This window comes from Astatotilapia calliptera, chromosome 13 (genome assembly GCF_964374335.1).
Source record: "Astatotilapia calliptera chromosome 13, fAstCal68.1, whole genome shotgun sequence".
In the NCBI taxonomy this organism is placed as follows: domain Eukaryota; kingdom Metazoa; phylum Chordata; class Actinopteri; order Cichliformes; family Cichlidae; genus Astatotilapia; species Astatotilapia calliptera.
In genome coordinates, this window is record NC_137434.1 from 23,656,988 (window position 1) to 23,670,513 (window position 13,526).

The 13,526-nt window shown below is 38.4% G+C and overlaps 1 protein-coding gene across 41 annotated transcripts in view; it reads right to left on the bottom strand.

The window, feature by feature from the left end:
- Window positions 1-13,526, bottom strand: part of camk2g2 (calcium/calmodulin-dependent protein kinase (CaM kinase) II gamma 2) — a 76,177-nt gene that overhangs the window by 37,969 nt on the left and 24,682 nt on the right. For all 41 annotated transcript variants that reach the window (XM_080288005.1, XM_080288002.1, XM_026190693.2 and 38 more), the window contains exon 3: window positions 2,203-2,262. In XM_080288005.1, the coding sequence (XP_080144131.1) occupies window positions 2,203-2,262 (60 nt within the window). The remainder of the gene's footprint in view (window positions 1-2,202; window positions 2,263-13,526) is intronic.

Sequence of the window (13,526 nt, forward strand, 5' to 3'; positions counted from 1 at the left end):
TTTGGTTCTAGAAACTGAGTAGTAGATCGTTATTTCATAATGTCCTTAATCAACTAAACTTGGCTCAGAAAGCCTCTACACATCACTGAGAGGCTATAGAAGATAGTAAAAACTGTATTAGACGAAGAATAAAATAAAAGGTTGGGGCCTCATTATGCCAAAGATACAGGTACTGCAGCACCATGCAGTAACACCTGTAGTAATATGAGCCACCATGATCAGTTTCATAAGTCAGGTAAGTCAGCAGAAGGTGCCATTTTTCATACTGGCAGGCTAAAAGGCCTGTTACCCAACAAGTCTTCACCTGAGTCAATGATGCCTGTTTTACAACTTTTTCCATCAGCAGTGGGTCAAAGTAGAAACTGCTCAGGGACTCATGCATGGCTAAACAGACATGCTCATATATTTAAATAAATCCCAAGGAAAGCATTCAAATCCTGACAAGACAGTCAGCAAACTTCTTTTATTTTTTTATTTTGTTTAATAAAAATGATAATAATGAAAGTTATTAATTGCTAGCTTGGGAACAAAGCCAGGAGAACATACACAGTGAAATGACAATATTATTATGGCTTTGCAAACACACACAAGGTCAGTGATAGAAGGTGTCTCAGTCTTCCCGGAGCACCGGGCGCCTATCTGAAATGATGAGACGGTACAGTATGTAGTCACAGTGCTGCCTGGCAGATTGGCAACAAACAAACAGCCTTTTGGATACAAACACTAAGAGACCTGCTCCCTGTTTTCATTATTTATAATTAGTTTGATACTACTATATCCCTTGTTTTTGGCTGATTACTGTACCGTATGCAGATTGGCTAAACTTCTTTCTTCAGAAACGAGGATGTTTTACCAAAAGCACAACTTTGATACCGCACCAAGACCATCAAGCTTGCAAATTAAGTAGTAATACAGTTTTTCTTTTTGCAAGCTTCAGTGTAAGGATCAAATAAAGAACTATTTTTAGTGTCTTTGCTCTCTGTTTACTTGGTGGTAATTTTGAGGGAAATATCTAGTGGCCATTAACTATTCAGTGTCACATACACAAAACAATGACGCACAGTACACAAAGTAAACAGCGCTGATCGCATTAGCATGTGTTGGCGTTCAGACTCACTTTGTCTTGTTGGCTGCTGGCCAGTTGCACCATGCAAATATCCCACACAGCGACAGGCCAGGTAACTGGCTGATTTGCATATCACCTGGGGCCATTTGCTTCAAAGTTATTATTAAACTGAACAACACTGAAATGAAACCCAACTTTGGTGCAGTTGTTCTTGCTGTTTTGGTTCTATATAAAAAACAAAACAAAACTGGGCAACCACAAGGTTTCAGCTTTCAGGGAAACTGTTGGTTTTCACATTCATATTGGCCAAATCTGATCTGTAAGCAACTGAGCATGTTTCACGTGATGAAGTATAGGTATAAAGCAAAAAGCCCCTGAAAAACCAGAAGTGAATATGGCTGTAACACGTTTTCTGTTCTTAAGCCCATCCTCCCTGATAGGAATGGCTTGAATATGATTATCAAAACACATGTTCACAAACTGAAGCTTCTAAGATGTTAATGAAGGTGAACTGAGAACTGTTTCTAGAACTATTTATCCAAAAGTGCTCACGACAAGATCTGAAAGACAGAATTTATTACAGGGCTGTTGCATTAAGGTCCATTATTTGTATCTGACTGTACCCATTTAACCGTTACTCAAATAAACATTGAGACACCGACAGCTGCTAAAGGGTGCTAATATTCAGTTCAATCCAATTCAACTATATTTATGTAACACCAAATCACAACAAAAGTTACCTCAAGGTGCTAATTTATGAGCACCAAAAACACAAACATGATGAAGAGGTCCAGTTAACAGCCTCAAATTAGCTGGGGTGATGCCTAACAATCAAAGCAGTTAAGCATTTACTCACACGTAACTTTTACAGCACACTTACAGTTATTCTTAAGGGCAAAATCTCTGTAGCAAATGACGATGTACGGCCTATTTAAGTAACACACTGTATTAAATACAACAGCATTAAATGTTGATCTACTCTGATCTCTGGTCTGAATAAAACTGAAACAAAAAAAACAAAAAAAAGCTGTAGCTTTTGTTTTGTTCAAATTTCTACAGATGTTTTCATGAAACATCTGCATTATCACAGCTGTGTCACTAATCATTTAATCTCTTGGCTCCCAAAGGTCACTCACCTATGTTCGGATGTTTCAGCAGGCGACAGATCCTCGCCTCCCGCTCCAATTTCTGGTGATCTGAGGATAGAGAAGAGCAGAGAGGAAATGGTAAACACTCAGTAATAGTACCAGGAGGAGAAGTCACTTTGTTTTTGTCCAGCATGCAGAACAGACCCCTTTCTCAAAATCCACTGAGTAAGTGGACACAGAACGGCGTAATGCTGAAGTACACAAAAAAAGAGGAGCCATAACATTCACTCAACTGACTGCAGGCCGTGTTCAACATCACTTCTCCAAAAGCACGCTTTGAAAACAGCTTTTTCTGCAGAACTTTTTAACATGTGTTCACAATTTAAGTGCTAATAAATGATTTATTTCTTTTTCTAAACAACAGATTTTCGCAAACATTAAAAGTTGATATCTTGTTTGGTAGGACTTCAGAACTGCCTGCACCAGCGACTTCGCAACTTGATTAAAAATGTTCTTTCAACTCTGAACTGGTTACACACAAACATATAAACATACTTCATTTTTTTTCTCTCCAATCTCTCCTGCTCCTCCCACTCCACTGAGAACAATCATTTTTCTTCATCTAAACTTGACCAAAATCAATCAACTTGAACTGGAGACGACAGCAAAACACTTCATAGTAGCAGAGCCCGATGATGTAAGAGGCCAAAACAGAGACCGTAAACTAATGCATGATTACACAAGCAGACAAACAGCTGTATAGTGTACACACACAGAGACATACACAAAATAAGCACAAGCTTTTTGCACTTAGTGAAATTAGTCTTGTGGGTCTGCCCTTAATACAATCAGTGTCCAGATAATGATTCTAATGGCAAGGGGAGGATGTCCATGCATGTGTGTGTATGCAGCTGCATGTTTCAGGCAGATTGGTTGCACAGATACAGTAGATACAATGGATGGCATGTCCTGTTGCGGGGTCTAAGAGGTCAGGTTTATGTTGGGCTTTCCTGCCACCAACCAGCTGCTGGTCTCAGTGGACAGATGGAGTGCTTACTTGGGTGCACAGACCTCTGTGTGTGCGCCTATGTGTTTTGGTTCGAGTTCGCAACAGAGGGTTAGAGACACTGGACATCCCTTATCCCAAAAATATTAGTTTGACCATCATTTTGTAATTGCATAATAGATTATCTTCTTGATATATCTTTATATTGTCTGACAATATCTTTTTTTCACTGAAGCTGAAAATCACAGTCACCAATTCCTTACTGCTTTTTTTGTAAACCTTTTGAAAACCTTTGAATTTAGTATCGGGGGAAAACTAACATTGTACTATACACGCTACATAAACACATCAAATAAACCCAATTGGAAACAAAAATGTGTTATTGGTTTTCTATCATAAAAGCTACAGATATGTACAACTCTAAGCAGAAGTATGGCTCCTGTTGTGAACACCACTTGTTCTGCCCAACTTATATGGCTATCAATATACATTCACCAGGCACTTCACTGTAAACATCTGTTCAACAACTTAATGCATTTAGGAGGGCAAGCACGGTCCATACAACCGGCTGAAATTTAAGTCGAACATAAAAACAAAAATCAACCAAAAGCAAGTTTAAAAATATGAGTTTTAAGCTGTTTTTTTTTTTATGTGTGTGTATGCAGCTGCATTTTTCAGGCAGACTGGTTGCACAGATACAGTAGATACAATTTAGGTGTCTTTAAACATGACATTGTTGTTTTGCCAGAAAGATAGGTCTGAGTGTTTTAGAAACTACTACTACTGAGACTTTTTCACACAAAATTTCTAGGGTTTATAGAGAATGATCTGAAACTGAGAAATAGTGACAAAAATAATCACTTGTTAGAACCAAGGCATGCAGAAGAGCATCTCTGAATGAACAACGCATTGAACGTTGAAGAAGGCCAGAATGGGTGCAATAGTTGAGTAATTATCCTATTTTCTGTACTCACCAATATCCAACAACATTAGATTACAAAAACACACCACTGTCACATAGCTCAAACCATCTCAGACTTTGAACATTAATTCACTGTACTCACAAGGCGTCCACAGACTAGATCTCAATCCAATAGAGCACCTATGGAATGTAGTGCATCATGGATGTGCACCCAATCAATCTGTAGTGACGCCATCGTATCAATATGCACCAAATCTCTGGGAAATGTTTCCAGCTCCATGATGAATCTATGTTATGAAGAATTAGGGAGTACCAGGTTAGACTTCCTGAAAGCAAAAGGAAGTCTAACCCAGTACTAGCTGGATTTACTAAAAAAAAAAAAAAAAATGCGATGGTGAGTGTAAATCTATGCACTAAATAAAGAAAAAACCTTGAGGTGACATGCTCTGGTCTACCGGCCAGTCAGTCACGGTAGACTGTCCTAATCATTGTCCAGCCAAAGCTTTGGGAGGTGTTGGAACATCTTAGGTATTTTTTAAAAATAGGAATTTTCCAGTTTTGTTATGTCTCCACAACATGAAAACACAAAAACATATCAAGGAAGTAATTAATGCCATGCTGAAGCAATACATGTGTTATAAATTAGCAGATGAAAAATCCTCACTGTGGAAAGAGTTTTTTTAAGGTAATTTCCAGTTACTTAAAATGTGGTTTACCCATGAACAAAAGGCCATAATGCATCTAAAATTACACATATTTTCCAAAATACCTGTGTACATGTTGATAGAGCCGGAATGAGTAAACATACTGATATCTGCTGTAGCACACATCATTCGCAGTGGAACACGTATGCATTCACGCTGTGTCAAAGTAAATGGTTTGGTGAAAAAATCAAGAAGCTCTCTTGTCGTCTACTATTAATGTATTTTCATCTCCCTTTATTCGACGCACATTTTTATTTTAATAAAATGAATTTTTGAATGTTAAAATGTCAAAACATATGAAAAGTCATCACATACTATAAATACTACTGATACTGATCTTAGTAACAGTCAACGTTAGTTAAAACTGTAACAGGAGATCTGTGAGTCCTTATAAAGATAAAGATTTGGAGGTGCGATACAGACTAATTACATTTCCTGCATTGCACTGCACAAAGAGCCACTGGTTTGTTACACAACACCACTGCACCACACAGCATGATGTAGGTAGGACACAAAAGATAAAATTAAAATAAGTAACACTCTGTCTGTGCCTATTATACACAGTGGGTATGTAACTGCAAATTCAATGCTGATGTTTGTTGCATGTCATAATATAATAAAAAAAAATGGTACAAGCCAATCAAAGGTGACATGTTAATGTATTAAAGTCTCTAAGATTGAAAGCAGCAAAGACAGTTGTAGTTGAGGAAATAGTTGTACTGTTATGTCATGGGTAATTATCTCATGTCCTCAAATACACCATATTTTTATAAAAGGTAGCTGATGGAAACAAGGACCGGCTTCCATTTTATTTAACTTACTTTTCTGCAATGAGTGACACATCTAAGATGAAAAAAAGAAAGAAAAAGGGAGAAAAAGAGGAACACAATGACAGACAGGAGAAAACCTAAGAAGACAACAAAAGATTCTTGTTAATACTGTCAAGAGAATATGACAAGTTCAACCCCAATTAGTGAGAAAACTGAAGCAATCATTAATATACTAGAACTATAGGTGAAAGCATAGTGTAAACTTTCAGTCATTAGCAGATTTGGTGGCAAAACTGTCAATCAGCTGTGCCAGCTGGCAATCCCCACACTTTTACCAAACAAAAAGCTGTAATCAGTGAGCTAAGCTCATAGGGTGGAGGTACCTCAGAGGTCAGAGAAGGCTTCAGTTGGATCAAATCTCAGAACAGGCTGGAAAAACACTTACAGGAAAAGTGAATAGGAAATACTTCCTTCCTCCACAGCAAACACAGAGGGGACTGTAGAGTCAGTGGAAAAACAATTCAGTGGCTACCATGTAAATACATAATTTGTGGTCTTGTGTGCCTACAAAATATTATGAAATCAAATTACACTTCTATATTTGACTTGGCACTCACAGCAAGACACAAATGACAGCAGTAATACTTCAATATCCTTGTTGAAAGCTAATATTATTTGAAATAAAAAATACAACTTTTTAATTCCCTCTGAATGTTAATAACAGTGTTTAAATGTAACCCCAAGTACTGAGAAATGGGTGGCCAGATGACTCGTTCTGTACATTTTAAACAGTTCGTATTTTCAAAGTTTTTGCAGACCTATGAACATTAACTTGCTTAAATAAAAATAAAAAAGTGAGAATTGTTTCAGGTTATTTGATAATTTAAAGCTGTAACCTTTGTCTCTTCTTCCTTAATTGCACACAGGTCCGAAGTTATGAATTTCCGGTGAAATCTGTTGCACTCATCAGCAACAAGATACTACAGGAAGATACAGTAAGGGATGTAACAGTACCCTACATTTAACCCCAAAACTCTGAAACAGCAAGCCAGTCAGCTGTAGTGCTTCTCCTACATATCTCTGCACAGCATACACAGTGTATACCTGTCCTGTTCAGTTCAATATCTATGCTTTTTGCTTAGGCTTCACAGACACAAAAGTTTTGATAAGTCCAGCATTTTCAGAGAAAAAGAAAATATCAAAGCAGTCTACAGACATTCCACAACCTTCTTCTCAAAGCCATAATGGGCTATTTTGGCTGGTTGTATTCTTAGAAGTTGGATCTGCTTGCAAAAATAGGACTATTTTTCGATCCTGGCCTGATATGACGACTTTATTACGCTTGTGATGGCAGACAAGCTTGGCACCCAGTCTGCTTAGAAACACTGCAAACTGACTGAGGAGTATCAGCAAAAAACAAAAAAAATGTGAGAAGAGTTGGTGTCAAAAAGACAAATTTTATAGAAAAGAAAGTGACTGACAGAAAGGTAACTGTAGGCTTTTTCTAGAACCAACAGGACCAGCTAGTAAGTCATTAGAAATAAGACAGACGGGCTGTTATACAGGTGCTGAAAGTTGAACAACCGACCTAAAATTTAGAGAATTAACTCTCTAAATCTGGTATTTCTAAATGGGAAAAAACATATACATAGTGTGTTTAATTCTGCGCAGTGACACATAGTTTAAAAATGGAACCATTGTAGAAGTAAGAAAATGTCTTTCAAGACATGTGCAACTACACTAATAACTAGCCAGCCTTGGAACAAAGTCTCTATTAACCATATGTTGTGTTTTACTCCGTATGTTTGAAAGACAATTTGCAATCGCACCAAAAAAAGTTTCCCATGAGTCTAACAAAAGCGACTCTATGAGTAGGGATACATTCAGACATGTCTGTAGCAACAACAACAACAGTTTTAAAAGAGTTACAAAAACCAGGAAGTTGAAAAATACTGGTGGCCACCAGTACTATCCCTCAGTCTCATAGCAGATTCACCTACGGTATCATTTTGAAGATCTAGGTGACACTGTTCTCAATTTATTGTGTTATAAGATTCTGAAAACTTGACCTCTACCCTTTACCTTGAGGTCAGGGTCACTGAGATTGTAAATCATCTGAGATTTTTAGTAGATGCAGCTACAGCATTGCTATCAAATTCAAAATCTTACCTCACCACATTCTTGAGTTATCTCATTCTTAAACTTGGTTGCCACGCTGTCTGCCCACCCACGCAAAGGGCTGATGGTAATATCCCATCAGCCTTTTGCAGCTCAGAGTAAAAAACTAACTTCAGAAATAAGAGTTGTTCAGTTTTATAGATACAATATGTTATAGAGGTTTGAATCACTTCACAGCCCATGATACGATATACTTCACTTATGATATGATATACCAACATAAACAGACAAAAATGCAGTACAGTGAAATCCATAAGAAACATGAGGTGAAAGCGACTGTTTTCCACAAGTCCCAAGCCGCCACAGACACAAAAGTTAACCAAATAAACAACTCTATATTAACAAAAGACAACAAAAACAGTTACAGTTGAGTTTTAATGATAAATGAAGCAGTCCTTGTACAGACTAGAAAGCGTTAAACAATTCTGAACACTGTTACGTTAAAAATATCAATTTTCTGCACATGCTGTTTTTTCTATGAAATTAACACAAAGAGAAAAAAATACCACATTGGCACTCACTGGCACAGGCCCTAATGATGAATCATATATGGAGGAAGAAGTTGTGTGCATGTTTTGTGCATGTTTGTTCCACCATCAAGTCAAACCCCCAGAGTTTACCATCCCCACCCTCTTACATATGCAAGCCCACCCTTTCGACTGCTTCCCAGAGAGATGGTATGATATCACACTGTCTGCTCCAAAGTGAAGAGCACACAGCACTTAGCCCAATTGGACTGAGTGATGCCTGACAGTGCAGCACATCATCATATTCATTTATCCAGCCAGCCCTCTGCTTATTACTCTCTCATCTAGAAGCTCCAAACAGACAGGGGGAGTGGATGAATGGATAGACAGAATAGATGTCATCTTTCAGCATACATTAACTTCTTGAAGAACGATCCAAACCCCATGAACCATGTACATCAATTATCTTCCACTCACATGGCAGAATACAGATAATGCTTTAATAGATGCAATAATGAGAGTAAACAACATGGCTAGCCGGCAAACATTTTGATTCTGACTTTTTGTTCTATCTTCAAACTCTTAACAAATATATTCCAAGTAGAAGTCCATTTATTTACAGCATGCACATCATAAGTAAATACATAATCATAAAATATGTAAGTACTCAAGATGTCAGTTAGCAGCTCCATCAAGACTGTCAGGGATCCTTCATCCTCAGTCAACAATACATCACAATTGTTCTTCATCAGATGATTCGAGCAAACATGACAACCTGCTTCCTAACCACAGATATTAGTGGGATGAACCCCTGATTAGACTCTTCATGTGAAACAACTTCAGCCCAAAAAACACCCATGGGCAGGTACTATGTTTCTAAAGCTGATGCACCAAGAACCTACTGTTAGTATGTAAGACATCCAGCTTTCTATACTTCAACATGATGAACTGTGAAAGGGAAAACAGAGACCACGAAAACAACGTTCTACCTTCACCTTTTGTTTCTCACTGTATCCTTACACTTCCTCTAAGTAGTGTAATGTATGAGGGAGTATCTGTGTGTATGGGCTGTTGTTACACACATTTTTTGACTCGACAAAGCCATTAGACAACCTCACAATTCCATTTGAAGCCTTTAGCAAAGTTACAGTCAAGTCAATGAAAAGAGTGCTGTGAGCACAACTAAAAGCATAGCTCTCAGCCTTGTTTCCTTATTGTGCACAAACCAGCATGCAAAACAACACAGCCTAAATCCACACAGACCACTTTTGGATGCTCTAATTTTATTGTCCTGAAACAAACAACCTAAATGCCACAGGGTGTGTCCTGAATCACAGACATATTTATTCCTGTAAAGGAGTGCATGTGAAGGTGGAAGATCTTAAATCTAAAATGTTTGGCAGCATTTGGTAAGGCTCAACAGCTACATTTCATCCAATGTATGTTAACGTTGGGTCTACAAGCGATCATTCTGAAATTCAAGCATTAATAATCAAATAGAAATCAGAATATTGTCCTGTGCTCAGCCAACTGTGAAGCCGGCAAGGTTAACAGAAGCTATGACAGATATTTTGCAATCAGTCTGGATCACAATGTGTCCACCTAAGTTTCTACATATCCTTTGCCCACCTGGTATGCCTCAAGTAAAACCCTAAGGAAATATGAAGCCAGTCCCTTCAAAAAGTGAGTCAATAAACTCTCATGCCAAGTCCTAGAAAAGGACAACCTGCACGGCGTCAACGCATTAGCGCGGTTAGCTCATTAACCCGTTGACGCCATCCAGCCCCACGCACAAGGCGATCCGCAGTAACTCGTTAACGGAGATTTGCTGCGTTAATGCAGTTATGGCGTTAACGTCATTTTAACGAGGTTAACGTTGACAGCACTAATGAAACTGTTTGTGGTACTGGTGTTTTTTTGAAGATTTTATTGCCATTATCTGACAAATGACATAGCTTGATGTGTTGTTCTTAACTTCCAAGTGCTTCGGAGTCTTGTTGAGTAAAATTATGGTATATAATTAGTCTGTTAGCATTAGTCAGCTTAATAACCAGGTATCTGTGATTGTGGGTGGCACTATAAAGACTTTTACACACTGAACGGGTTGTGTAATTTTACAGATCTGAACTTCATGTATAACCTGTAAAAACACAGAATGTGTTGCGTTTTTGCCAAACATTTCTCCTCAAAAAACGGAATGTAGAAAAAAACAAAGCTGACATGAAGTGACGATGAGCTGATCCTGATGTTCCAAAACGACAAAAGGAAGAAACAGAGATTCTGGGTTCATCCAACTCTCACAAGAACATAGGAGCAGCAAGAATATTATGGTTTGATCTAGGAGTTAAAGCTGTATCACGGTCAATTTCGTACATATTTCAGGATGTCAGTGGGGCAGTTTTAGGTCATGTTAGCAGAGCTGGGACCACACCTGGGGAGGTAGAGAAATCATTTCAGAGAGTCGAGTTAGCTGAAGCAGTGTTTAGCTGTGTGTCTGAGGTAAAACAGTATCATTTTACTGTTTCAGTGTCATTCCATATTCAGCACAGTTGCGGAATTTGAGCTATGAGCACACCTGTTACTAAATACAGTCAGATCTGTTTAGTCGAATCCAAAACATCCGAAAAAAATCAAACTTGGTTTGAAAAAGTAAATGCTGCAAATTCATGTAGTGAAGTTACAATAAGAATAGGTGAAAATATTTCTAATGCACGAAATATTCACACGATATTACATGTCCAGTCTGAAAGGGCCTTTCAGAGTTTATGAAATCAGTTTGTTAACCAAGCTTGCTAGTATTAGCTGACAGGACCCCACTCTACGCTCTGGTGACTTCTAGCTTGAAAAGTCTAACTAGCAGCCAAAATGCTAACACCACTGTGGTTATGTCGACACTGTTATAGAGTTATGCCTTATGTTATGCATTATATTAATCTAATATATCTAATTTATCTATTCCTGCCATGTTTTGTCAATACTGGACGCACACACCTCATTTCACGTAGCGCCCTATCTCACAGCAAATTCCTATTCACTCTGTGACATTTATGGGCTCTGGTGAGACCACACTTTTCTAGGAAAATGAATACATCTCAGGCCTAGTCATTGAGCTGTGTCGGGGTCTTCTGCACTGCAGACGTCTTCAGCCACAGTCAGCTCTACTTGGCAGGCAGAAAGGTTGGCAGATCAAGCAGCCTTTGCATTTTTGCTCAATATGAAGAAAAAGAAAAACATCCTGGTGTCTCACAAATGTTGCTGACAATATATAAGTCTTAAGAAGTCCAGTCAAAAGAGCAGTGAATCATGCAGTCTAAACTTCTTGGCTGATCCTCCAGACTTTCTATTGCTGTTGCTGGTTATGATTTACTGTCTGCATGAATGGGACTAAATGATTTTTATGATTTACAGTCTATATAAACAGGACTAAATCAATGACAGAAGGAACGTGGACTTGACTAATCCTCTTTAAGTTCTTATGCACAGCGAGCAGCTTCGTGTGTTCGTCTTACACAAACTATAGGATAAATGCAGTTTACTGCCTGAGTGCATTCATCTTAATACAATGATTTATTTAAGTGGTTCAGATCCAAATAAACAATTTTAGCATTTTTTGGTAGACAAATTCAACAAATAACAAACAAAAAATACAGTTCTTGATTAAAGACAACAAAACAGTTGCTTCATTCAGATGGTTTTTTTTATTCAACCAAATTTTGGGTAATTAACTCAATTATTTATCAAACAGACTGATTTAAATACCTGAATTTCTTAACTGTCAATTTGGACTCTGGGCATTTAAAGGTTGTCTTTTTAGATTTTCTTTCTTTCTTTTTTTTTTTTTTGCAAACAAGTCAATCAGCTGATCAATGAACAAAAAAAAGTTTCAGCCTCTCAAAGACATTGCTGCTGTCAAAGGCACTGAGCTTGTTAAACTCTGGAAGGCATTACTTTCCTATTTTAGGGTAGACCAACTGATGATGAGCTAACTGAATGGCAGGCTGACAGAACTCAACAGGCAGACAGAAAAGAGAGACATAGACTTTGGGTCAGTGTGGCCCAGAGCAGACAAGCCTATAAATAGATCCAATCCTCCTCCGGCTTACAGCCTTGAATCACACTGACCTGGCCCGCCCCGCATCAGCAAGCTGAGAGACAGAAATACAATGAGACAGAGAGTGAGCCAGACAGAGAAACAGAAGCGGAGCCAGACTGACAAAGATGTATAGAAAATCAAATGAAACAGAAAAGGCAGATGCAATTTTCTGACACTGATTTTAAAAGATCTCTCTTAGCTTCTTGCAACAACAGGTGACTCTAGTCAGACATCTCGTCGGTGCGAGAGGTCAGTGTTGTGTCAGTGGGCCGATACAGAGGATCAGGTTGTCTACTCAAAGCCAACAGCGGAATGATGTAAATACGATAAGAAGCCCATAATGGGCATGGAGGAAAGAAATATATTGGAGAGATAATGGTGATGCTTCAAATCCATCCATCCATCCATCCATCCATCCATCCATGTCTGATCATAAAGATATGATACATACAGCTAAATAACTTTAGTAATCTGGTAGTTTTAGTTCTCCATTCCTCTTCAGCTAAAGGGGCAGTCAGGACTGCACCCAGCCCTCAAAACCCTTCACTCTTGATTAGCCTCTTTTTTTATCCGCCTCTGCACTATGCTAATTAGGCAAAAACAGACACCATCGCTGCTCTACTGGACCCCAGAGACTGACCTAGTGCACTAAGTCAGCCAAGAGCAAAATGGAAAAAAAAAAGCAACAAGAAACAAGCCTTAAACCATTTCCACATATAAAGCTTGTCTCACAATCCAGGCTCTGGTTGATTAGGTAACTCGCTACATTTAGGGATGCAGACATGTTCAAGATGACCTGCTGAAGAATAAATGAAACGGCCTCAGAAAGATGGTTTTGGTGACTTTTAACATGTTTAAGAAAATGTTGATCTACTGGGATTTTCCCACACAGCCATTACTAGGATTAACAGAGAATGGGTCTGAAAAAGAGAAAATATCCAGTGAGCGACAAAATGTCACAAAGCTCAGCTTGTTTCACTGTACTCAGATTGCCTCCATAGTTAACAGATCTCAAACCAATAGAGCCCCTTTGGGATGTGTTGGAACTGGAGATTTGCGTCATAGATGTACAGCCAACAAATATGCAGTAACTGTGTGATGCTGTCGAGTCAATACAGACCAAAGTATCAGTTTCCAACACCTTGCTGAATCTATGCCATAAAGAATTAAGGCAAAAGGGGGTCCTGGTCCAGTACTAGCTAGGTGTAACCAACAAAGTGGCCAGTGAGTGT